Genomic DNA, 26,973 nt, shown 5'->3' with positions numbered 1-26,973 from the left:
GGGGCGGCTGTCGCGCGTCGGCCGCGGCCGTAAAGCGCGGAAGGTCAGGCCGGCCTCCCCTGGCCCAGGTGAGGCGGCGCGGCCCCGCCGAGCCCGGCCCCAGCCCCGCTCCGCGACCCCGGGCACCGCTGCCGGCACCGCTGCCGGCCCTCATTCCCTTCCCGGCCTCTCCGCAGCGCGGGGGCGAGCAGGCCGAGGCGGGGCCCCTCTGCCCCGGGGCTCCGTGACACCCCCCGTCCCTCAGGCTCCCGGTGCGGGCCGGAGTCTGCGGGTGAGGGAACCTCCGGTGCTGCTGCTGGTGGAGCTGCCGCAGCCAGGCCCTGGGGTATAAAGCTTGTGTAAAGGTGTTCCCGGAGGGGCCTCTCCAGTGCCCTGTGCCAGTTACTCTGACCACAGTCTTCGTTTTCTTCTTCAGGTAAAGGCCTGACAGCATTAATAATCACGCTTATTTGTGTCCTATTAACTTCTGGCTTTAGAAAACATTCCAGAGCATGATCTGAGCTGTTTCATTTCTCCTTGTCACTGATGTGAGAGCTTTCCCACCTCTCGTCTGGTTCTTTGCTCATTGTCAAGTTGCAGTGTGTCAAAACCAAAGGTGTAATGCTCTGTTCCTATTTCATGACCTAAGTTTAAATCTTAAGACCAAGGTTGTTTCAGGAGCAACTGCCCTCTTGTTTGTTTGCTCGTCAGCTTTCTCATGTCACTTATACCCAGCACACCATGTGATGTTTCCTGCTGCCAGCCTTGTGTGTAATAAGATAAGTGGTAATGTGAGTCTCATCTTTTCCTTCCTAGAAGGAGTGGTACTGGGGTAGCCTCTGAACATCTAGGTGGTGCTTCAGGGAAGGTGACAAAGAGCTGCCGGGATGTTTCTCCGACTGCTGTCTGATCTCCAGTGGCGGGCAGCTCACCCGAAATGGAGGCGCATCACCAGCTCCCAGAGAAGAACCTCAACTACAGCAGAACCTCAGCTAGTTGCCCTGCCAGCACAGGCACAGGTTGTCATCTGTGGTGGTGGAGTCATGGGCACCTCTGTGGCCTATCACCTTTCCAAGATGGGTTGGAAGGATATAGTCTTACTTGAGCAGGGCAGGTAAGGATTTCTGGTTAAAAATCAAACAAGCAAGACTTTTATGCAGAGCAATATCTGCTGTAATGTGTTATTTCTACCTCTTCATCTGAACTTCACTGAAAGTGAAGACCTGGAAATAGCCTTTTCCCTGGGTGAAATGAGGTTATACTGAGCATTAGTAACAACACTTACTGCCCCTTCCCAAGCACAGGACTGCTCTGCAAAGGTGAAGAGTATCCCTTGTGTGGTTGTGGTGGGGTAGCTGTGGCTCAGGCCCAGACTCCTACACAGCCATGCCATTTCCCTCTGCAAGACAGAGAGAAAGTAAGCCAAGAAAACTTGTGGATCAGGATAAAGGTATGGCAATTGTCCTGCCATGGGCAAAACAGACTTGTCCTGGGGATAATTAATTAAATTAATGACTTTATTTCATGACAGCTAAAATAGATTCAGGTAGTGAGAAACAAAAAACAAGCAATAAAGCCCCACCCTTTTTTCCCCCCTCAACTTCACTTCTGCACTCCAGGGTCTTCTACCTCCCCACAGTGCCCTAGAAACATGGGAGTGACACAGTGGGGTGTGATCAGTACTGGGCTCCAGTGTGCATCCTGCAGGTGCTGCAATTCCCATCAGGAGAACTCTACTCTGATGTGGGTTTTCCATGCACCACGGTTCCTTTGGGAGGTATCTAGCTGCTCTGCTGTAATCACAGGTGATCATGTAAAACAATGCAGCTGGCAAAGATGATAGACCATTTTAGAGAACTAAAAAATCCATGTTACTCCTACAGCCCTTGTTGACCTTTCAGAGCAGCACACCATGTGTGTCTAAAGCATTAGACAGCCAGTAAACCTCTAGACAATGCAAGAAGTTATGAGCAAGCATTACTAAAACATCCTGTAAGATGGATAAGTGCTCAGATTATCCAGTTTATTGGAGGATTTAGTGCCTCTCTGTAAAATAGCCAAGGCTGTTACAGTTTGGCTGAGCAGAAGTGCCTGTGGTGAGTTGGGTCAGCTTTCTGTAGCAGAGCACACAGCTCTGGCTGAAAGCTGTGCATCCTAACATTTCCCCAGTTATTTGTCCATTTCTGAGGGGCATTCCTGGTGTTTTCATTAGGCAGTTTGGAGATCCTGGGCATGAGACACCACTGAGACTTAAGGGTTTGAAGAGTTGTTTATTGTAGCAGCTTCTAATGCCCTAAATAAATGCTGGACTGTATATTTATCATCTGCTTTAGAACCTCACACCTGATACAGCCTTCAGGAATAATTAGTTGTGGTTCCTGGTTGTGTGGCTGGGAAGCAGCAGGTTCTTTCTAGCTGCAAAGAAAACAAATCAGGTATTCTCATCTGAGTCCTTGTGAGTGGTGTCTTTCTGAGCAAAGCGGGCTGCTGGGCTGTGTTTGCAAGGGAATGTCATTTTTACTATTTTGAAGCGGAGTATGATCAGCCCACTAAAGATCTGCAGCCAGTGAAGATGCTGTGCAGGTTCAGTCTGTGCATGCTCAAGGAGAAAGAGAAGTATTGCAGTAGCAGAAATGTCTTATGAGGAGCACAGCACAGCAAGACACTGCTTTGACTCCTTAGGTCGTCATTGAGTAGGGCTGTAGCAAATATTCCTTGCCCAACTGAATCTTGGGTTGAATTACTGAGAGAATATAGACATGCTAGGCTGAAAGCAGTTGTGTCAAATGGAAAAATGTGGGGTGGCTTTAGTAGCAGCAAAGGTAACTTGGAATTATTGTGGAAGCAGGCTGCAAGGGAGATGCTTAAATCTAATTGCCTTGTCTTCCCATGTCCATGTTGCATGGAGTTGTGTAGGTTTGTCGCTAGAGTAGCCCTTCACCAAATAGCTCAATGATACAGCGACAGTTTTGGAAGGGGCAAGAAAGATGTGCCTGTCTATGGCTGTTGTTACAAAGTGAGAGGAACTTGCTCGTACTGTAATATTCAAAGATGCAAGACTCAAAACCAAGTTAATTTTGATTGAGGGAAATCCTGCTTTGGAGAAGGAAATAATTGGGCAGCTCAATTTTAGTGTAAGGGGTTTGGTTTTTTGTTTGTTTGTTTTTTTTTTTTTTTTCCCAAAAAATGCTTTCTTTGAAAAATGTCAGTGCTGAGGACTTGTTAAGGAGAAATTGTCTTGGAATGCATCCCTGCATCGTCGAACTCAGTGTTGCTCTGATGTGTTTGGGGGAGAAGTTGCTGTGTGGTTTGTGCCACCAGTGGAGCTGCTGGAGCAGCTTGGTGTGGAGTGTGTACCTGGCAGCTGTATGAGCCCCTTCTCTGCACCTTCTTCTGCAGGTTGGCTGCTGGCACCACTCGCTTCTGTGCTGGCATTGTGAGCGCAGCCAGGCCCATGTCCATAGAGCTGAAGATGGCACACTATTCAAACAAGCTCTACCAGCAGCTGGAGCAGGAGACAGGAGTGCAAACAGGTACTGAAAGTGTCATCATGGAGTAGTCTTTGGGAAACTGAATTGAAATACTGACACTGAAATAAGACTGTGGTTTTATACTGTCTTAAGCCTTGAAAGTCCTGTTTAAAAACAAACATATGGACCTAATCAGATGCAAAGAGATGTTACTAGTCTAATCAGAATGGGGAGAAGAAAGAATATCAGATGGGCAAACAGAAGGCAGACTACCTGCAAATTGTGACAGTTTGCATGTTGTCTGTAACTTGGGCAGGCACTGGAATTTGCACAAGGACATAGAAAATATATTGCAGTGACTGGAGCAAGTTAGCCTGTTCTGTGCACTGATTCACTTCTCAAAAAGGAAAGGTGGTTAACAGGAGCACTGAAACATAGGCAAAGCTGTCTCTTACTGCAGCCTAGCCCTGGAAATAACAAGAAAAGATTATGTTGAAATTCTCCCTCTCCCTCTGAAATGTTTGGGCATGTACTTGATAGGAAGAACTTGGTCACTGAAAGTTTTCTTCTGCCAACAACTTGTGATGTATAGACTCAATAGAGGTTAATAACTATACCTGCAATTAAGATGAATACTAATTTAATGCAGTGTTGGAGTGATAATAGCTGCTTTTAGTTGTTGAAGTTTTATTTTTCTGAATAGTCATTAGATCGCTTTTTGGCTATAACTTCTCTCTCTTTTAATAGCTACCATGTGTGAAATTCGGGGGGGGTTTTGTAAACAGGAGTATATGAAGTAGAAAGAGAACACAATTAAAAATTAAATGGCTTTTTTGAAAACTTCTCTCACGCACTTTTTAATTACTGGCTCCTAAGAGTTTAAAGGTATTTGAGGATGTGGTATTTCAAGGCTCCTGAGTAGAGGAAGCAACAAGTCTGCAGTTATATTAAAGCAATGAGTCTGAGATGGAAAGGAATTCAGGATCCTGTCCAAATCTGACTTGACTTTGGTCATTGTCATAGGGTACATGAAGACAGGCTCTATTTCACTGGCTCAGACTCAGGACCGACTGATCTCTCTGAAGCGCATTGCTTCATCACTGAAGTACGTATGAGCAGGGAATACAACTCAGCTTCAGTGTGCACCAGCTCTCCTGCAAGACAAATGACATTGTGTTTCTTATGTTCTGTGGCAGTGTAATGGGAATACCATGTGAGATTATCAGCCCAAAGAAAGTGTTACAGCTCCACCCACTGATCAACATCCATGACCTTGTGGGAGCCATGTATGTGCCAGAAGATGCACTTGTGTCATCTGCCAATGTGAGTCTGGCTCTGGCAACCGCTGCCTCACGGAATGGTAGGAGCTTTTTTTATCTGTAGAGCACTCTCCTGCATGATAGCTATTTTCTGCATCTCTTTTCATATTCTAACTGAGCACTGAAGACCAAAATTCTGTTGTTTCTGTGAAGTTCAGATTCTTTAAAACTGTTACTTTCTGAAAAACAGGCTGAATTTTTTACATGCCAAATCTTTACAGGTTTCCTGGGATAGATCAAGCACCTGTTTGTTGTCCTTAGTGGTTATGTATTTCTCTGAAAAAGCACACACTTTCCTTCCTAGAATTGACTCATAATTACACATCACAGTGGTTAATTACCTACAAATGAAAAGGATGGCTGAGCCTTGGGCAGTATTTAATTGAGCACATATGCTTTGAAAATGGGTTTGGAAGTGTATTAATAAATGCTGTTTGCCCAGCACTTTAGCAAATTTGGAGTGGTTTAAAAGTAGGGGGAAGGTTAAATATGATAGCAGGGAATAAAGGTCATGAAGGGTGAAAGTCCATCAGATTGGAAGAGGCTGCTTAGGAAGATACCCCTCATAGTTTCTTTTAGCCCAATTTGTTTTGGCATACTGCTTATTGATTTTTTTCTACAAAATGACTTATTTCCTGTAAGAGAACCAGTCATGCCATCTGAAACTACAAATTATTTGCATAAAGGAATTGTAATGGAAAGAAGTCCATAGCTGAGACTTTTTTTCCCATATTGTTGATACTGGGGCTCTATTTATCACTATTTATCAGACTGTCACATGGAAAAAAAAAAAAACTGAAGCTCTTCACTGTCTCAGCCTGTACAAATTGTACATATGATGTTTCACAAATTACAGGGTTTTGCTTAAGAATTACTGGGTCAAAATAGAAATTTTGTCTCTGGGAGAAAATAAGCATTTTGGTTGAGTGTAAGGGTTTAAAGCTAACAGTGTGACACATTAGCAAGAAGGCTCATGGCATACTGACTTTCTGATGTCCTCTCCAGGTGTCCAGATTCACGAGAGGACATGTGTCAGTCATGTCACAATCCAGAAGGGTCGTGTGACTGGAGTCGAGACTGACAGAGGGCGGATTCAATGCGAGTACTTTGTCAACTGTGCTGGCCAGGTTGGATTATTTGATCTTTTTCTTTCTGATGCCTAAGAATGAGTGCATTCCCCTCTGGTTCTTTTTTTCTTTTCCTTTTGGGTTTTTTTATGGTTTGTGCTTTGGCTTGGTTTGCTGGAGTAGATTAAATCATGTTACTCAACAGCTTATCTCAGCAGGGATGTGAAGGAGGAAAAGCAGTGCTTGCCATTTGCTGTGCTCCAAAGGCTGGGTATTAACCTAAATGCTGTAGATTCTGAGCCCAGTACTGACTTTGGTATACAGATCTTATTTAGCTTTTGTATCATAAACTGGTACTTCTTAGTTTTGAGTTGGGGCCCTACTTTTCTAGTTATTGTCTTGGAAACAGAAAAAATGTCTTTATCCAAAACAATTCAAATTCTAAGAAAAGAGAAAAAAATCATGTCTCAGAGTCTGAGCCAAGTCTTTGTTTTTTTAAGAAAGCAAAATCAGAGAGATGATCTGTGCTTATGTCCTGCTCTTTTCCTGGGGCTGTTTTTTTTCCTTTTCCATTCTGACCGGTGCTATTTTGATTTCAGTGGGCCTATGAGTTGGGTCACTCTGGGGAGGAACCAGTGCATATCCCACTCCATGCCTGCGAACACTTCTACCTCCTGACACATCCTTTGAAGGAGCCTCTGTCAAGCAGCTTACCAAGTAAGGATTCTTCAGCTCTTCTCACTTTTCTTGGTGAATTATACCTGCCTTTCCAAGGTAGTTTCTGACAAAAAGGCTAACCTTGGGCTATTGGTCCTCAGCTCATTTGGGTTTGTGAAGTCCTTCTCTCTGAATTGCTTTGAATATCCTTTTTCAGTGGTAGAATATCTTTCTTTACTCTTGCAAAAGCTTTACCTGTAGAAAATGATTTTGAGAGTTCATCAGCTTAGCAGGAGAATGACCTTGACTCTAGTTCGAGTAGTAGTTGTGTCTGAGTCTTGGATTGTTGGATTTCTGGGCTGGAGAGTGTGCTAGCCTTGGCACTATGTTTTCCTTGCAGGCTGCTGGCCCCAAATGGCCCATCTATTCCTTTCCTCCAACTGAAGCTAAGGCTTTACAATGGCATTTACATGTCTATGAGCTGTAGGGGCAACCAAACACTTGAGGTAATTGCTCCTCCCCCATGTTCTGGCTTTTGACTCTTAAAAAAAGCCTTTGTGTTTGAAAACTGTGGTTGAGAAGTAGAAAGCTTTACTTATTTACTCTCAATTGTTAGCAAGATTTTCTGCTTCTAGTGAGTAATGTATACACTGTCCAGGGAATTGAGATCTCTGGTTGGAGTCCAGCTACTTCACTTTTATTTGACTAATTAAAACCCCTCTGTGTGTATATATATATATATATTTATATGTATGTGTGTATATATATATATATTCACATTATATATATTCTCAGCTTTTCTGTACATAGCAAAAATTGTTATGGAACATGTCAGGTGGAGTAACATAAATACTTCACACACTACCAATGGAAGGAGCAATCCAGTCCTGACTGCTTCTCCTCACCCCAGTGCTGCTTGCCTTCTTTGTGCTGGTGGCCTGCAGTAAGCTGGACTTGTTATAAATTAACTTTTCTTAGAATAGGAAGAGAAAGAGGGGCAGTGCAGGACATCTCTTGGTGGAAGTTCTGGTCTTGGGTGCTATTTCAGTGGAACTAAGCCAGTATAATAGCTTATCAGTGCTGCAAGGATTCTGAATCCCTCTTGTGTCCTCTCCTGGGAACACTGTCCTGCTGCCTTGGGGCTCCTCAGGTTTAATTCAGTTTGCTGTCCAAAAGTTAACATGTATGGCTGTGGTGGAAGCTAATGGTTTAATCTAAACTGCCTCACCAAAGGTTTCACATGAGAACCAGAATGGTGTGACAGCATGGTGCTGGGGAGCTGAGACTGTCCCTTCCATGTTGGGAGACTGCTGGCTTGGCCTGGCATGTCACTAGGCCCCCATTGCTGGAGTTTGTGGGACAACATCCTGAGACAGATATCCCTTCTCTCAATTCCCTCTCCACCTCTCTTCTTCCCTGTGCAGCTATTGTCGACCCTGATGGAAGGATCTACATACGCAACTGGCAGGGGGGCATCCTCTCAGGAGGCTTTGAGAAAAACCCCAAACCTCTCTTCACTGAGGGACGGAACCAGCTGGAGATCCAGAACCTTCAAGAAGACTGGGATCATTTTGGTATGTTAGGGAACAAAGGTTCCCACAGCAGTGAAACACATGGCTTCAACAGAAGGCAGAGTTCATGGCAGTGCCTGCTGTCATTGATCTATGGGAAAGATGAACGTTCTCTCAAATTCACTTATCTCTTCATTTGTCAGTAATTTGCTGAAAAGCCCTTTACCAAGGCCTGCAGTATCTAAAGGGAGCCTACAGGAGAGCTGGAGAAGGACTTCTGGCAAAGAGTACCAGAACAAGGTGGAATGGCTTCCAAATGACAGAGGGCAGAATTATATAAGATACTAGGAAGAAATTCTTCCCTGTGAGAATGATGAGGGACTGGCACAAATTGCTTAGTGTTCAAGGTCAAGTTGGATGGGACTTGGAGCAACCTGGTCTAGGGGAAGGTGTCCCAGCCCATGGCAGGTGGTTTGGAAAGAGATGAACTTTAAAGTCCTTTCCAACCTAAACAATTCCAGGATTTTGTGATATCTGTGTAATGTTTAAAAACACCCACCAATCCTCAGCGTATATTAACTTCCTCTATATCAGCTTCCCAACACTGCTCTTCCATTTCAATTGGTTTTTGACTGTCAGTGACACATGCTGCTCCTCTTGTGATGCAGTAGATCAACACTGTTGACCTACCACATAGCTGTGGTATTTTGTTTCTGCAGCTCTCTTCAGCAGGGACTGACAAGTGCATTTCTATCAGTGACAGTTGCTTTGCGACCAGAAGTTGGTATTGTGGCTTCCCAGGCTTCGTCCCACCATTGGCAGTGGTGGTTTATAATATTTCAACTGTTCTTTCTCTTCCCATTTTATTTGATTCTGTTTTTATATTCTGCGTATGTTGTTACATGGAGGGCTCTTTCTATAAGAAAGAGCATAACGTGGTTTGTGTGTCCCTTTCTTTCCCAGCCACTTCTGCTTCTTTGATACCTGTTAAGTTGGTATGTTTCCTCTTGTCTTCAAATTTGCCTTATATTCAGGAGTGCAGCTTTCCCTTGTGTCAGAGCTCTCTGCATCCCTTGCCCAATGCATATGCCTCTGTGACCCTAGGCATGGATGGAATTTCAGTGATTTCTTTCTGCAGTCATAGTATGTTCTTCCACATGTGCTTCAGGTTAAATTGAATTATTTTACTTTGATTTCTGAGGGACACCATACTGATACTGTACAGATTTAAACTGCAAGGGGTGGAGCCAGGATGGGATGCTGTTTAGCGCTGGCATATGCTAAAGGTTTTTAGATCCCTAGAAGCCTACAGACTTGCTTGAAGATATGAGCTTCAGTAATGAGTTGCTCTAGCTCTGTACCCACTTCATTTTTGGCTTTCATTTGGATAAAATGAAAAGGCACTGCTTGCTGGCACTCCCAGATTCTGATGCAGCTGCATGCTATGTTCCAGCTTTGCCGTTTTATCCATTCAAATGTGCTGAACAGTTGAGCAGAGTCAGAGCTTACTCAGGCAGTATTTGATCCTTTTCTAGGGCCATAGTTCCTGGGGTTTGAGCTCTTGTATTACTGCTTTGATCTTTGGCGTTGGAACACCTTTTGATTTTTAAAATAGTCCGTGGAGTTGCTTAAACTGGACTGGGTACGAGAGCAAATCTAGCACTGATCTCTTTTTATCAATAAAAAAATAGCCTGCAACATCTGGCTTTTACTGTGGAATTCTAATGCTTGAGAGAAGGAAGAGAAAGAACAGGTCAGACTCTTTCTTTTTGTAACTTCTTAGGTAATGTGAAATCTGGTTATTTTACTGCTTGTGCATAAAGCTCAGGAGTATTCTTAGGGCTGAATCTTGAGGGCTTTTATCTGGAGTACTAAGCAGAGGTAACTTTTGGGCAAGAAAAGCCAAGTAGATATCTTACCCAATTATTAGTGCTCTCAAATGTCAACCTGTGAAGAGTTGCCAAAGGACTTTCCCAGCGTGACTGGGCAATGAAGCAGTGAGGAAATTCAATGAGGATAAATGTGAAATTATGCAAATGTGTGTGGGTGGTCTTGTTTGCACCATGTGACTTGATGGGCTTTGAGCAGACCTTGGGGTTGTTGTGTTAGTTCTGTGAAGACATCAACACAGCAGCAGTTAAAGCAGAAGACAAGTTAGGAATTACTGTGAAAGGAACAGAAAACACATTTCATTATGCAACAATAAATCTTTGGTTTGCCAGATGCTAGTTCTTGTTTGAGGTTCCCTGTTTCCAGAGGATATCATAGGACTGGAGAAGGCCTGGTGGAAGAGCAGCAAGAGACTGATCAAAGCTTGGAATAGCTTCCAAGAATGGAGTGACTGAGTGAGCTGGGGAAAGGAGAGAAGGGAAACAGAGGTCTATAGAATCTGGAATTAGGCTAGAAGGAGAACTCCTGACCACTGTCTCTTCTAATGCTGGGAGGCATTAAAAAAATTGAGTGTGATCTTTAAAACAAAAGATGGTGATTCCTCACACAACAAATTTTAACACATGGGACTCCTTGTCTGTATCTGTTGGATATTCTGATAAGGCTGGGAAAGACTGATCCAGTGTTAAAAGAAAGCCCAATATAGGGGTTTCTAAATAGAGAAAAATATACCAATTTTTTAGGAAATCCTCTGAGCTGATGGTAGGTAAAGGCTTGCAGAATGCATGGGACAAGCATCATATACATTAGCCTGTCTGTACTCCTCACTATGTATCTATTGGTTCTATTGCTTTTCCTAACAAAACTGAACAGTGCTCTTGCACTGTTGAGAACATTACTGGGCTCTTGGTCTGAATCAATACAGCTGCTTTTATTGTATGCTGTGTGATCCATTTTGAGTAATGTGATTCCAGCAAGTAAACCATTTCTGCTGTGACTGTATCGAAACATGGAAGCAGCTTCCACCTGAAGCAGCTGAAAGGTGGTGAGACTGAAGGCTGTGACTTTTTGTCTCTTTATTTTTTTGGGTCCTAGGGCCACTTCTGAGTGCCCTCCTGCGCAGGATGCCAGGCTTGGAGTCTCTGCAGATCATGCAGCTGGTGAATTGCCCAGAGTCCTTCACCCCAGACATGCGATGCATCATGGGAGAGTCGCCCACCGCACGGGGCTACTTCGTTCTGGCTGGCATGAACTCAGCTGGCATCTCGTATGGTGGGGGAGCAGGCAAGTAAGTGGTTATCACTGTTGTGTGTGTAACACTTTAGCCAAGAGACTGCTCAGATGATCCTTCTATGTAGAATGTTCTGGTTGGTATTTGTCACCTCCTTAATTTCTGACTTGAGTGAAGGAGAGGAGCAGTTGATGTTTTCTGATTTTTTCAGTGTGTGTTTCAAATCTATGTTGGATTCTCCTCCTGCCCTGCACACCTCTCCTCTGGCATCAAATCTCAGTGAGCAGCTGGGGATCAAGTAAGCTTTATTAAAGCTATGTCAGAGGAGGTTTAGGTTGGATATTAGGAAAAGATTTTTCACACAGAGAGTGGTTGGATACTGGAACAAGCTCCACAGGGAGGTGGTCACAGCATCAAGCCTGCCAGAATTTAAGAAGCATTTGGACAATGGTCTCAGGCACCTGGTATGATTCTTGGGATTGTCCTGTCCAGGGCCAGGAGTTGGACTCGGTGATCTTTGTGCATCCGTTCCAACTCAGGACATTCTGTGATTCTGTAAATGGTATGATTTTTTTTAAAACTACCGTGAAGAGATAAAAGCTTGGCAAAGCATATATTCCCTCATCTCCTGTGCTTCGTGATCCCCTTTATCATTTGACTGAAGTCTTTAGATCATTCAAGTTGACACAGCAGGTAATTCTTCTAAAAGCAGCATGTATCTGTTGCTGGTGAAACACCATATATGTGATGTCAGTGCTGACAGTAGTTTAAGACTGTCCCCTACAGTAAGCTAGGAGTGTAATAATTTCCCAGTAAAATCTAGTTCCTGTGTTAATGCAGATTCTTAGAGAGGCATTTACATGTAATCTCAGCAGCCAAGTTGTTGAATGATCATTTGTCTGATTGCCATTCAGTTTTGGTGACTGAGCATTCCTTCTACCACACAGCCTTCTTAACAAACTGCTCGTTTTTAATGCTGGTGTTAATATCTGCATTTGTCTTCACTAGTTTATGTCCATTGTCTAATAATTTAACTCACCAGAGAAAAAACACATGATTATTTTGTTGTTGTCACCTGAAATACAGAGAATCTTTGCAGTGAGGTTCTCTTAAAAATCAAAATAATTTCTGAAGTTAAAAAGCACTATTTATTCATTTGTTGCTACAGCTCCAAAATAAACAGCTTAGCTTGCTAATGTAGCTTTTCATGATCAGTTCCAAACCCCTTTGTATTGTTTTCTACTGGTTGTGGACAGAATCTTCTGCACTGCTAAATTCTGAGTTGCCTGTGTCTGTTAGCTCTAGAGAATGCCTTCGTCTTTCACTCCTGGAAGTGTAGCTGAATGGAACTTGGCTGGCACCTCATGCTAAATGAATGCTGTCACTGGTGGTTTGTGCCTGAGGCAATGAGAAATGAGACAGCAGAAGCCTCAAACTCCGGCTGAAATATATTTGCACCTCCTTTTGTATAAGAACCCAAGGATTTGACACAGTGTCAGTCAGGTTACCTGTCCTCTGGCTTCATTTAGCCATGTCCTGAACTTCCTGCTGCCCTGTATGCTTCATCCTAATGGGTAATTTGGAAATCTGGTGGATGCATTTTATAAAGGGAAGCTTTCCAGATTCTGCTAGTGTTTAGAATACTATGTTACATGTCTTCTCTCTCCCTATTGTAATTCTCATGTCCCAGCTGCTTTCCTTCTGACTACACTCTTTCCCTTAAGATGTTGGCTGATATCTCAGTCTGTCTTTATTTCTTCCATCAGGTACCTGGCAGAGTGGATAGTAAATGGGTATCCCTCGGAAAATGTCTGGCCCTTGGATCTGAAGCGTTTTGGAACCCTTCAGAGCAGTCGCACTTTCCTCCGTCACCGTGTGATGGAAGTCATGCGTAAGTGAGGTCTCTGCCTTCAGCTCTGGGCAGTCTGTCCAAGGTTTTCCACTTTGCTACACTGTCTCTTCTCTGCCACCACTCTGAGAAACATTTTCCTTCTTCCAGACCTTCTCCCCCTGGCAATACAGCCGCTCCCCATGATACAGGAAAGGATGAGGGGTTTTTTTGTATGCCAGCATTCTTATTAACTTTTCTGAAAAAAATGCTGTTGGTACCTTGCTCTCTGCAATTTCTGTGCTTTGCTCTGATATAGGGAAATTTGTATGTATCTCTGTAGGACACCAACCTAAAAAAGCAATGCCAAGGTCGTAATGGGAATGTTGCACTGTCTCAAAGATTGTTAATCTTTGCACATTATTACAGTGTGGAAATCTCTCCACTTCCAACTTATGGCTGGGTGACCCAGTTATCTTGCATAAATTCAGGAAGTCTGCATAGACATACTGCTTTCGTCTGTCAAAGTTTTCAATAAATACCTTGCAGAAGAGATTAGAGATTCCATTTTTCTTGTCTAATGCCGTGCTTTGTTTCCCCCTGTTGTTTGAATATCTGTCATATTGTCTGAATATTGTGGATGACTTCTTTTCAAATTTGAAATAGAGCTATGAAGTGCTCCACAAGTTGCATAACAGGAACAATTACTTGAATACCAAGTTTAAACTAAAAACATATGTTTGGGTGAAAGCAGAGAAGTTGGGTAAACCTCTTAGCCCTGCTACATCTGGAGAATAAAAACCTGCTCCTGCTTTGACCTTCTTCCCAGAAAAAATCACTTTATACTTTGGGCATTATTCTGCAGTTGCATTCCAGTACAAATTTCAGTTCTGATAGCTACAGAATCCCTCTAGTTTTCACAGAGTGAGCAATGTATTCCATCTTTGAAGTGTTATGTTCCTGTTCTAATCTAGTCTTCCCTATACCCTCTCTTTCAGGAATACCAATTTGAGGTATTACCAATAAATGCATTAAATTATTAGCTATGAGGCAGAAATGATGGAAGTGTTCAGTAAGAGATATTTGGCTTATCTTCAGTTTTAAGCAGTTTCTGACCTAGGTAGAATCTTAACATTTATAAAGTGGTGTTCAAGCATTCTTATTACTTTCCACTGATAACTAAGGAGAATGCTCAGTGTTTATTAGGGTAACTTGTTTAGTAAACAAAAATACTCTATACTAGCTGAACAGATACAGAAGCCATTTGGAAAAGCTTCAATGACTAAAAAAAGGCTGAATTGCCAGTGTTTAAGAAGGCAGATTAGATGGTCACTATAGCTATGGGCTGCCTACCCCTGCATTAGCATTGTCAAAATATCTGATATAGTATACTGCCAGGGAAAAATCCTACATAATTAATGCTAGTCAGCATGGCTTCATGAAAAATAGAGTTTTTGTTATCTTGCAGATATTTTGTTATCTTGTCATGAGACCATAAGTACCTATAAATATAAGTGTTCTGTGCAGATATTGTTAGTCTGATTTTGAAGAGCTATAAATGGATGAAAACAGATTTGTGGATTTTCAAAAACAGGAAAAGGAAGGTTGGAGATTTTTGAGGGAGTTTTATTAATGATTCAGATATTAGTAAGTACTGATAATCTGGAAGAAAAGTTTAGATAAACACTTTGCCTAATAAAGGATCTTTATGACCATTGCAGCCCTCATGTATGATCTGAAAGTTCCCCGCTGGGACTTCCAGACTGGCAGGCAGCTGCGCACTTCGCCTCTGTACGACCGCCTGGATGCACAGGGAGCCAGGTGGATGGAGAAGCATGGATTTGAGAGAGTCAAGTATTTTGTCCCACCTGGGAGTGGTGAGATCATATTTTCCTATGCCTTGTGCTTCCCAGTTGGTCTATGTAAGGTCTTAATTCATCCAGTTTATTAATTTTTCCTTTGATTTTTCTTTGTATTAGATCTGCTGGATTTGGATCACAGCAAAACCTTTTACAAACCAGACTGGTTTGATATTGTTGGTTCTGAAGTCAAGTGCTGTAAGGAAGCAGTTTGTGTTATTGACATGTCATCTTTTACCAAGTTTGAAATAAGTGTAAGTACCTAGGAAGGGACCACCTGGTAAAGGTGACCTTTAGATTATTATTGCCTGCTTTTGTGAAAAAACTCAGTGTCCTCTAGAGAATAGACAGAGGAAATCATACTGTATGGCTAAATTCAGGTTGCACCTCAGTATTTAGCACAGATTGGGTTTTGTCTGTCAAGGGCCCAGTTTATAGAAATATCATGGTCTATCATAGTCTATTCATAGAATTTGACCTCTGGCACTGTGCCACTGTCATATCCTGTTACACTCGAGACATCAGTGTCACGATCGTCACAAATTGAAATAATTTAGGTCAGGATGTTGATGCGATCTTAAGCTGCCCCAGTGGATTTGTTTTGCTCAAGCAGCTTGTCTGACTTTGTCTTCCTTTTGATTCATGTAGTCCACCGGAGACCAGGCCCTGGAGAGTTTGCAGTATCTCTTCTCAAATGACCTGGATGTGCCAGTTGGGCATGTTGTGCATACAGGAATGCTTAATGAGAACGGAGGGTATGAGAATGACTGCAGCATAGCCCGGCTCAGCAAGCGCAGGTGGGTGTGCAGACAGCATCTTTAGCCATCACTCTTTGAGTGTTTGAGCCTCTAAGGACTTCATGAAGACCATAAACTTTTGTCACTACCCTAAGCTAAAAAGTCTCAGTTCTCCACTAGTATTCCTAATTGAGTAACTCAAGTGAAAGGGAGCTTCTGAACTTACAAATATTGGGGAAAATAAGCCTTTTTCTGGAATTACGGATGATAGATTTCCTCAAAATATTAGACCTTGAGATGTTTAATTTCTTAATTGAGATACAAATTGTTTTTAGCAGTCATTGGAGTTTATTAATTTAGGTAACCATTTAAAGTACAAACTAACTCCTGACCAATGTCCTTACTGGAGTTGTACATTGAAAATACTACTTTTTTATTATTTCAATTTTCATTGCAGTGTATGTACTCTAATTCTCAGTTCTGCAGTCTTTTTATCATTCTTTTTGTACTCTCTCATGCAAACTGACATGATGGTAGGATTTTACCCTTAGACTAACCAGTTTGCCTCTCTTTGGTGTCTGATAAAAAGATTTCTCATTTTTAAGAACTTTGTGACCTTGTCCCAGCTGAGCATGGGATTTATTTTTGTGGATGGTTTTCTATGTTTGTTTTCATTGTATTGGTGTGAAAGTATTTTGTTGCTTCTCTTTCAATTAGAAACAGCATTTCTTTCTCTTCCACTTCTGTCTGCATTCATGTATTGCTTGAAAGTATTGTCCTCTGTGTGAAACCAGTAGCTTCCCTCCTTGCCTAGTCATTTCTACAGATGTTGATGTACTTTAACTCACAGTTTGTATCAGACACACGCACAAGCAGCTCATTTTCCCTTATCAAGTGGAGTTCTGTTTTTGGAAACTGTTAATAATAACTACCATTGTGTGTGAAAAGACCTTTGCTAAAACAAGAAATTGCTGTGTGAACCATCTCTACTCTCACTGTCAAGAGTACAGAGAATCACTGCTGGTGAAGAGCTGCAAGTCCCTTCTGCAAACCTGATGTGACCTTTGAGATACTCTGTCAATTTTCTGCAGAACTCCCTGTGTTCCACATCTAGTCACTTCTTGTCACCAGACCACTGGTAGTGCTTGAAGTGGGGGATTTCTTTTCATAACAGATGTGATGGCATTGATCCAGAGACTTTAGCTGTGGTTTTCACAAACCAGCTTGTTTTGGTCTCCTTTTATCTTGGAAATTGCTGAATGGCTCAAGTAGTTGATGAATGAAGAATGAGCTGATTCACTTTGTGGTTGTTCTTTCATTGTTTCTTGGCTTTGATTTGTCTGTCTCAGCTTTTTCATGATTTCCCCCACTGACCAACAAGTTCATTGCTGGACCTGGCTGAAGAACCACCTGCCTGATGACAGCAACCTGGTCTTAGAGGATGTGACCTGGAAGTACACAGGTAAGAAATCACTAAAAGCAGACCTCCTCACACAGCTCAAAATCACAAATGGTGTCTTGTGCTGCATGCCAGTTAATTGTTTTAAGTGCCTGGAGTTGTGATTTAGTTTCCCTTCCAAACATTTGGATAAAAACAGCAGTTGAGAGACTTTTTTCTGGCAAGCCATGAGCTACAAGACAGCATTTTTTTACTGTGGACTGTCAGGAGAGAGTTTAATAACTCTATCCTCTGTTCTTAAATGTAAATACAAATATTAGTTCAATAGTTCTTCAGAAATTGGAGCAGCACGTTAGACACCAGGCAAGACTTCTCCAGTGTCATCCTAATGCTGTTTTGCTCCCCTCTTTAGCTCTCAATCTGATTGGCCCCCGTGCTGTGGATGTCTTGTCAGAGTTGTCCTATGCCCCAATGACTGCAGAACACTTCCCCTCTCTTTTTTGCAAGGTGAGTGATTGTGCTTCTGTCCTCACTCTGCTAGGTTTTTCAAAGCATGCATAAAAGGAGAAGAAAAATGTTTTGGATAATTGGAGGAGAATTAAAATTTACAGGAAGGTTTACTGCAGCTACTGAGCTAGGCTGGTTACTCGGTAGGCTCCCTTGTCTTTGGGTTGTGCTTGCTAAATAGATAGGTGAATATGCATTTATTTTCAGTATTCCTCCTACTATAGACTTGTCACTATTTGATATCTTGACATGTTTCACATAATCAATTATGAAGCTGTCAGCGGGGACAGCTGGGATTGGAGACTCTGACATTGTTGTCTCCTGACAGCCTGTTAAAAGGCTGAGTAGACAGTTGCTATTCAACTTCTGTCTTGTATCTAGATTATAACCTGTGTCCTGACCTGGTTCCAGGGCATATTGCCAAGTGCCCAAACTAACAGTTTGGGATAATGTGACATCACTATTTGAATTTGGAAATTTGAACTTATTGCAAGTATGTGTGGGTGGCAGAGGGGAGAGAAGGCTGGCCAGTGTGTATGTGTCATGCACTGTGCTCCTTCTGGATCTCTGTGCTGTATTGCAGTTTGGATGATTTCACCCCCTCTGATTCTGCAGGAGATGAGCGTGGGCTATGCTAATGGCATCCGTGTGATGAGTATCACTCACACAGGAGAACCTGGCTTTGTGCTTTATATCCCCATAGAGGTAAGAGTACACTGCAGCCTCAGCTAATTAAAGCAGTTGCTTGCATGCATAAGTTGGAAACATTTTCCAAATTGACTCCAGGTGATGAGATGTCTGATTTGCACCACAGGAAAGCTGCCTGCAGGCAGCAGGGGGAGTTTCCCTGCTTGATATTGCATTCCAGTGGGGCAGAGCTCTTGTGCTTCAGTGGCAGGGGACAGTGGCATTCCTGATGGTGTCAGGTGCTGCTGCTCTCTCCTGGTGCCACTCTGTGTTTCACCCTTCCATTGCAGTATGCCCTTCACGTGTACAATGAGGTGATGAACATGGGACAGAAGTACGGCATTCGGAATGCCGGTTATTACGCGCTCCGCAGCCTGCGCATTGAGAAGTTCTTTGCGTTCTGGGGCCAGGATCTGGATGCTTTTACTACTCCTATGGAGTGTGGGCGCGAGTTCCAGGTCAAGCTGGACAAGGTACACCACCTACACCACCTTGTGCACTGGGGTTGGTGGGAGAGCTGAACTGGACTGAAAGGATGCCGGCCAAGCAGATGGATGTGTCCTTATGAACTCTGTGCAGTAGCTGTAAAATATATTCTTGTACTTCAGAAGGCTGCTAGAAATAAAAATATGCTCCTTCCTAGACAGCATTTTCTGTGCCTGGTGCTGCTTATGTGTGCAGTGCCCAGTGTTCTCTGCAGTGCAGAGGTTCTCTGTACCTTACAGAATCTCAGAATTCTTGCTTCTTCTCTAAGCTGCTTTCTCAATCTGATGAAGCAAAAGCCAGCCTGCACCTGGTGGCATTTAATGCTGTTAAATATCAGGCTAGGCACCAATAACAGGTGTTCTCTATTCTTAATAAAACAGTGTTCATAGAACAGTGTGGAGTTATATCATGCTTTTGTAGGAGCAGGTGTTGGTGCTATCACTGTCTTGTTTTCTTTCTTCCATCTTTGCATGAGCCAAAACAAGTGCTTGTATCAATTCAAGAAAAAAATGTAGTGCCTAAGGATGCAAATTTCATATTAGTTACAGTTTCCCTCTGATTTATAAAGAAGGGTAGACAGAAGTGTTTCTGGAACAAGAAAAATGGCAAAAATTGGAATCGAGACATGGCTTTCACTGGAGTGAAAATTAGAACGATTTTTCTAAAGACCAGCTTCACAAAAATTTCTATGTCTTTTTTCATCTGGAGCAACAAACATGACAGAAAAGCTGTCTGAGCTCAGCTTCTTGTGTAGGAAGGCAGCCCATTTTGATGGGGCATAAGTTCCTAGTGTGAATTGCCCTTGTCTGCAGCCTGGTCTACTGCAGCTCAGCAGCTGGCACGGTTCGTGTCCCTCACATCATCTGATGCTCCCTTTTCCCCACAGGGAATGGAGTTCCTTGGCCAGGAAGTGCTGTTGGAACAGAAGCAGAACGGGGTGTACAAGCGCTTTACCATGTTCATTCTTGAGGACCACGACACGGATATGGACCTCTGGCCCTGGTGGGGGGAGCCCATCTTCCGCAACGGCCGCTACGTGGGCAAGACCACCAGCAGCGCCTACAGCTACACCCTGGAGCGCCACGTCTGCCTCGGCTTCGTGCACCACTTCGATGAGAAGACGGGGGAGAAGCTGGTGGTGACGACTGACTTCATCAACCAGGGAGAGTACGAGATCGACATCGCCGGGCAGCGCTTCCAGGCCAAAGCCAAGCTCTATCCCTTCAGCTCCCTCTTCACGCAGCGGCGCCGCAAGGATGAGGTGGAACTCAGTGGCTACCAGAGGGAGTAGTGCTGAGTAGACTAGACCCGCCCCTTGTTCCAAGCTGGAGTCTTCTCCCACCATCTTCCAGCCCCTTCTCCTCACCTCATATATTTCTTTCTTTTCCTTTTCTTGTCTTGCAACTTTTAAACTTTTTCCAGTGTGTTACATTTTGTATATTTTAAACCTCTAATTTTCAAGCTTTTCCATCCCTTTGTCTCCTTCCTTCAACCCTTGCCAGGCTCCCCTGTGCCCCAGTGGATGAAGCACAGTGCTGAACATGCAGGGATGCCTGTGTAGGAGTGAACCCTGCCAGAAGCCTTGGCCTTCTAGTGATGAGAAGGGTTGAGGTGAACCCCTGAAGACTGCACCCTTCCTCTCTTCTCTCCAGCATAAGGCATGGGACAGCAGGTCTTTGCTGCCTGTGGTACAGATGATGGCTGATTTCACCCTGCTCTCCACATACCATGTTGTAGAGGGGTTGGTGTGTCCATGCACACAGCAATAGAATGATCAGCTACCTCACTGGCATGAGACAAAGCATTGTGTGAGCACAGCCTAGGGACAGGTTTTGGTGTTGTCCAGCCTGTCACTGCCCTCCTTTGTCCACCATTTTGATTTTTCCCAGTAGGGAGTAGATTTAACATCAGAGTATTGAGATGACAGTAGCATTGGTAAGTGCATTGTTGGTGGGATTGGATTTTTTGTGTGAGGTCACTGAAACTAAATGGCCTTCTATAAATATAGTCAAAGATCAACATGTGCATTTCACTTCTATAAAGGAATGTTGTTTTTTCTTTTTTATTAGCAAGAATACTGATTTCTAACAAGGACAGTTGTTAGTGTTTAATGTTAAATAGAAGTGTTGAAATGCTGCTTCTGTTTAAGCTGCACAATATACAGTATCTTTGGAGATTGTCTTTCACTTTGTTTATGTGACTTGGTCAAACTCATCTGGCAAGGTTCATGGAGAACTTGTGTTGGTTTGGGGAACTTGAGCAGCAGGAGGGGATATTATCTTGTAGTTTTAGCTGCCTGTGGTTATTTTGAGATTGTAGGAAAAGATACAGTATTTGTCTTACCTGTGGTGCAAGATACACTAGGTTTTCTACTGATGGTGAGAAAATGTGTCAGCATCTTCTGCTGGACTCAAGAATTTGTCTTCTGTTTTCCTCCTCAAATCTGTTGCACTTGTTTGTCTCTCAGTAGTACCTCAGCTGAAGGGGTTGAATAAGGAAGTGAAGGGAGCATGGTTGTGGGACTATAAATTGCTTTTCTTCAGCACTGCTCTTTGCATCTGTCTTCTCATACAGATGCTCTAGATGGTCCAGGTGGAAATTCACCCCTTTTTCAGGTGTCAGAATATCCAGTTCAGTTGCTGATGGTGAAGTGGGGAAATGCTGAATTGCCTTGTGCACATTTACATCATCTTCTTCCTGTTTTGAGCACAATCAAAAACCAAGACCTTTCATTTACTTGAAAAAGATCTGTTAAATGTTTTCCCTGCCTCTGATACTACATACTCCTCATGGTCTTTCTGCTTCAGTGTCTGTTTTGGACTTCAAACACAACCTTGCACTGATGTCCCATTAGCTGTGGTGAACACTTTCTCTATGGTTTAGAACCATTTTTGGACACTTTATTTTCCAGTTAAATGGCAAGCATCAGTAATTAAATATGAGCTCAAAACCTTCTCTGGTTCTTGTTTTAAGTTTGCTTTCTGCTGCTTTAGTTTCTTTAAGCTGTGCCTTCAGTTGGGTCTGGGGCTGCCAGTTCAGGAAACTGTAAGGGAATTTAGGATTTGAGCATATGGTGTAGTAGTAGGTTGAATGTTGATGTCGCTTCTTTGAGCATGTGTTCTTTTGTCTGTGGTGAGTTCCACTGAGGTGTGTGGCTTCTTCCAGGATTTCAAACCTAGTTCTGCAAAATTTCACAGTTTCTGAAAAGGAGTGACCAGCTTTTTGAGATCTCACAGCCCAGGGTACTCTGCAGCTGCTGTAGGTTCTGCCTGTTAGTCATTTCTTCCAAATTCCCCTATTATTGCTCTCAGAACTGAAATTCTGCCTGGTTTGTTAGAATTAATTGTTTAAATGAAAGGTTCATAAAGCATCTAATAGCAGTTAAAACTCTATGATTACTTATAGCTTATCTTTCCTGCTTAGATACCATGATCCCATTGTTCCCATGCTGGATGTGTGTGCCAGGGAGGGCCTTGGTCCTTCTCTATTGGTTTTATGGGACACTGCTTCACCTTCCTTATCCACAGAAACAGGCATTCAACCTAAGAAAGAGTTTTGTATGTGATATTTAGGATGTGGAGTAGCTCTTCTGCTTAAGAGTTCTTTGAGCTTCTTAGAGCAGCCCTTTTGCTTAGGGTTTATTGACCATTTGTTGTGGCTGAGTAAGGCGTGATACTCCTCCAGAAGAAGGCAAAGTATAGGGCCAAGGTGTACTGAAGTTTGCATTGAAACTCCCAACGAGAGATTTTAGCTTGAGCTGTTCAGTTCTCTGCAGAATTAGAACTAGGTAAGACCAAACTGAAACCTAGCAGCATGCTGTCCTTTACCAACCACTTGTTCCAGCCAATTATTATTATTATATTCCTCCTTATGGTTATTTTTCCTTTTCCCTAATTTATAGGTGCCTGCTAGTTCCTCAGACAACTTTTCATACACTGATGTCTCTTCCCCAGCAGTTCTGACAGTAAAATTGTGTTTTATGAGCTACTTTTGTCATTATGCCTGCTAAAGTTTATTTTATGTCTGAAAGGTTTATTTTATGTCTAGATCTATTGACTTTTCCATACCAAAAATAGAGAGTGGAAATAGTTTTGCACCATGATGGTAGACATAGCAACACTTCGTGTAACACTGTGTTTGCTGTTTGAGACTTCGCTGGTTTGGTAATTGTCAGTCTTGCAGCTCATTAACGCCTACTCCAACCTTCCCTGTGATGAATTCTGTTCTTGTTTTATATCAGAACCTGAGTGATCTTTAACTGCTGTTCAGGCTTAGTCAATTTAATTTCTGGTGTAGCTATTTTTAAACTTACAGTGTAAAGAATAGTTTGCCTTTACCAACTTGAACACCTGTCAAGAGGACAGTTTGATCACGTTTTAAAATAGTGATAACTGAGTTGAGGGAAGATCCTTCTAGTATAGTGTTTTCATCTCGAGGTATTAAGCAGTGACGTAAGACTCGAATCCCTTTATCTGATGATTAAAGTAGAGTGCCTAAAAAGAAACAACTTAATCTGTTGAAGAGTTACTACATTTAGTACACCTTCAAATTAGAAAATTAGAAATCAGATCTTCGAAGCTGCTGTAACATAGTCTTAAACTCTAAGATGGTAAATAACAGGGACTATAAAATTCTATATCCTGATTCTCATCATTAAAACTGCCTTAAAATGCGTTTTTGCTAAAAAAGGTGGTTTGTTCTCATTCTACACAGTAATACTATGAACCTTGGATTGGGAAACACAAAAATAGTGTCCCTCTCTGTGGAGTAGAAGGGGAAATGGCCTCATTCTGTGCTGAAGCAGCAGCTGCAGGTCTGCTCTCTGCAGCTCGTGTGTATCAGTCACAGGATTGTTACCAGTTCTCTGAATCTTGCTGTCCAGAATGGGAGCAGCCCTGTAGATTCCATTCACACAAGCATCTTTGGGAGAAAGGTAGCCAATGAATCTATATAAATGTGCATCCATGGGAAGGGCTGGCTCCAAGTGCCATCTGGAGTCAGGGGAACTTATGGAAGACATAACTCTTCCTTCCATTATATGATTTTTCCAGAAATATTGTGTTGTCTTAACCTTGCTGTGTCCTTTCCTAAGTTCTCACGTTTTGTTAGTCCTTGAATAAGTACTGCAAGGCTTGAGTAAAACTGCTACTAAAAAAGCATCAGTATATAGTTCATATTTAATGATCTGAGAATAACATTAGCAGTCTATTTCTAGAATTATGTTTTCTGTTTCAGGAGGATGTGTTACAGTAATTTTCACATCCATCTTTGCCAGACTTAGTTTCTATTTGTTTTCTCCAGTATCTAGATTTTGCAGGCCTTGTTTGACAGTTTCTTATTTTGTGGCAAGGAAGGGAGGTTGTGTGAAACTTCCACTGCATCTCCACATCTTGGTGTAAGCTTGGATTCCTCCTTTCTGCTGTTTCATTTGAGTTGCCATCGATCATGTTGCTCTTCCTGTAATACCTCCAAACTCTGCTGCTATAGAATTTCTCATGCACAAGGTTCTTTTCTTCCTTTTACCTGATGCTTTGTCATCAGAGCCAGATTGGCTTTAGATCTATGTCTCTGCATCAACTTAAGTTATTGAGCTTTTAGATGGTGCTAATACCAACATCAGAACTCCCAGGCAGGTTTGTGGCTGCTGTAAATCCCATAATTTAACCCTCCCTTTCCCTGTGCTGGGATTTTCCCACTGTCCTTAACACCTCTTTAGTCTCCTTCCTCAGGTGGCTGAGTGCATTAGTTTCTTTTGCCATCAGAGAGTGGGGCATGGGAAAATAAAAACTGGTGGAGGGATGGTGGAGTGGCTGAGCTAAAGTGGAAGGAGAGGTGCAGTGAAAGTTTGATCCTTTGCTTGTTACTCAACTCCTTAAGCCCAGACTTGGAGAGATGATCAGCTTCAATTCCCAGCTCAGGGAGCATCTTTCTCTGCAGCCTTGATGCTGGACAAGAGCTAGCTAGCTAGCATGGCTCTAGGCAGGGTTGGGACAGCATTGTCACTTGTTTCCCAGCACACATTTGCCCCTCTCATTGGGATGAAGGAAATGGTTCCATGTAGGAGAAGTAGGATCTGTGTGCACTTGATTGCCTGGAACACTTTTGTCTCCCTGGCACATTCCTGTAGCTGTAAAGGTACAGCACTGACATCACCAACCTCATCCTTCCAGCACGTTAAACCAGAATGGTGACATTTTGGGAAGAGATCTGTAAAAATTAGGTAGTTCCTGTGTCAGAGGAATGGGGAGTTGCTTGTAAGGGCAGAAGTAATTTTTATTTAAAACACAACTCTTGGCTGCTGATAATGGTGAGCAAAATGTTCACAGCCTTCGTATTTGTCTTCCCAAATGAGTGTATTATAATACTGGGTCAGAATAATTTCTGCCTATTTCAGGATGTTTTCCTGATTTAAACTATTTGTTTTTTCATAATTGATTGTTTGGATTTCTATTTTGAAAAAGAAAAAAAAAGGCATTCAGTCATGGAACAAAACTCGGGGAAAGGGGCTTGTCATCTGATGACTTCAGGCTGTCGCTAAAAAGCATTTGAAAATTTTCTTTGCACTTTAAACTTTCCTTAAGTATTATGGCTGTGGCAGTGTGCTTATAGCCCTTGGCATGAGTAGTCCTTGCATTTGAGAGAGGAAAAAAAGATTGAATATTTATAAATGCCTTAAAGCTTTAGGTGAGGTGTTTGGGCACTGGCTGTGCCTGCCATTTGATTTCCTTCCTGGAAAGCTGTGTGCTGTGCACCCAGAGATGGTAATTTTGAGCAAGCACTGGGGGATGGTGGAACTTGCTCTTGCAGTATGAGACTGGAATTTGTATGGAGCTGGGAGCCCTTGTGCCTGTCCAGCTGCTGAGCTGACACCTTCCTGTTTGTTTCCCACCCTCTCCCTCCCCGCCCCCCCCAAAATGGATATATTAACTTTTTTCCTTGTGGAAAAGTTTTCTTCTTTCTCTAAAGAAGCCTGGGCTGGTGTAGAATATTCTGTGGGTGTCTTGTTGCATTAAAGGAAACAAAATTCTCAGCTTGAACACTTCCCTGCTGTACCAGCTGACATTTGCAGGCAGGAGTTGGGAGAAGCAGGAGGGGAGGGGATCTGCTGCTGCCTGTGGTGTATGCTGCGATGGCTCTGAGACTTCTCATCTCCCATTTGTCTCAAAGCTGGGCTGGATTACTGATGTCAAGATGGCTTCTGGATTACAGCACAAACCAGAGCTGCTTTGCAGGAGTGGCATGTGGGCTGATGTACTGTTAGAGATTCCACCTGCACGGAATAAGGAATCCCAACAAAGAGGAGCAGAATGAGGAAAGTGTTCACTTTAATGTTTACTGATTTGTTAATACTGGTAACAGTTGATCTGCCCACAGGGATCCTTGACACCTGCTACAAGCAGAGCAGATACTTGGGAGTTGTCAGCCATCCCAGCTAGGACCTGATCCATTTTGTCTGCATGGAGAAAAATCTGTGCTGTTGCCTTTCATCATGGCACTGCTGAGATTTTTTCCATGCTAAAATTCCCTCCTTTTCCTGTAGTGGGACAGATCTGACTTCTTCCAGTATAGCCAGAAGCAGATTAGTATCTCTGAAGTCCTTGACAGGTTCTCCTGCATCTCCTAGTCAGGCTTGCAGCAGAACACTCATCCAAACCCCCCTTCATTCGTGTCTCCTGAGACAGGATTTTAAAAGGGCTGGGAAGATTTCTGATGTGTGCTGCTGCCGGAATTTTAAGAACAACTGAAGTTTGAACCTGTGAAAACACTTTTCTAGTGCCTTACGCATGTGAATGTCATGCAATGGATGTAGCTGAGGTGGGACAGAGCAAGGAGCAATGGCAGCAGCATGGTTCCCCATCCACTATGGCTGTTTCCCTCTGCCCTTGCAGGGCCCTGGTGCCAGCAGGTTGTTTCCAGCAGCACAGGGAAGCTCTTTAATCCCTTTGTGGTGTGGGGTCAGAGAAATCTCATGCTAGGTATTCTTCCTTTGAGCGGAACAGTGGTCTCACCTCTGCCGAGTTCATATTTGGAGTTTAGGAGAGACAGAGCTGCTCTGATTGCCAGACCCCGTGGCAGAGACGTGGACAGTTCTTCCCAAGCGCACAAGTCAGGGTGAGTTTGCCACTCTCCACTGAGGCCATGTTGTCATGTATGCTGTATTTATATCATGCTTGATTTCATTTCATATTTTGGTTGGCTTAAATGTTGCTAGGTTTGTATATTAATAAAGAGGCATTTTAACTACTTCTGAATTTTGCCATTAATCATGCAAGACCCTTGTGTGTGAGAATCCAAACACTCCTGGTTCTCTGGGTGGGATCCTGTAGGGATACTAGGCATGTTGAA

At 42.9% G+C, this 26,973-nt stretch overlaps 1 protein-coding gene across 2 annotated transcripts; it reads left to right on the top strand.

The window, feature by feature from the left end:
• Positions 1 to 26,871, top strand: PDPR (pyruvate dehydrogenase phosphatase regulatory subunit). Of its 2 annotated transcripts, none has more exons than XM_056501038.1 (18): positions 1 to 415; positions 799 to 1,093; positions 3,379 to 3,512; positions 4,473 to 4,554; positions 4,646 to 4,809; positions 5,774 to 5,895; positions 6,435 to 6,552; positions 7,917 to 8,066; positions 10,989 to 11,181; positions 12,891 to 13,015; positions 14,674 to 14,829; positions 14,932 to 15,065; positions 15,460 to 15,608; positions 16,898 to 17,010; positions 17,360 to 17,454; positions 18,070 to 18,159; positions 18,432 to 18,614; positions 19,514 to 26,871. In XM_056501038.1, the coding sequence occupies exons 2-18, from the start codon at positions 867 to 869 to the stop codon at positions 19,916 to 19,918; spliced, it is 2,640 nt and encodes an 879-aa protein (XP_056357013.1). In that variant the 5' UTR covers positions 1 to 415; positions 799 to 866; the 3' UTR covers positions 19,919 to 26,871. The 2 variants fall into 2 exon arrangements, with proteins under 2 accessions (XP_056357013.1, XP_056357014.1); XM_056501039.1 differs by having other exon boundaries at positions 796 to 1,093.
• Positions 26,872 to 26,973: the final 102 nt, after the last annotated feature.

Source organism: Oenanthe melanoleuca, chromosome 11 (assembly GCF_029582105.1).
Source record: "Oenanthe melanoleuca isolate GR-GAL-2019-014 chromosome 11, OMel1.0, whole genome shotgun sequence".
In the NCBI taxonomy this organism is placed as follows: Eukaryota; Metazoa; Chordata; class Aves; order Passeriformes; family Muscicapidae; genus Oenanthe; species Oenanthe melanoleuca.
The sequence above is the reverse complement of the archived record's forward strand: the minus strand, read 5'-3'. Positions and strand labels throughout refer to the sequence as shown.

Bases quoted from the DNA above. Each gene is read 5' to 3' on its own strand.
- PDPR (XM_056501038.1), top strand. From the start codon at position 867: ATGTTTCTCCGACTGCTGTCTGATCTCCAGTGGCGGGCAGCTCACCCG. The intron at 1,094-3,378 runs GTAAGGATTTCT...CTTCTTCTGCAG, and splicing joins GTCTTACTTGAGCAGGGCAG to GTTGGCTGCTGGCACCACTC. The intron at 3,513-4,472 runs GTACTGAAAGTG...TCATTGTCATAG, and splicing joins GGAGACAGGAGTGCAAACAG to GGTACATGAAGACAGGCTCT.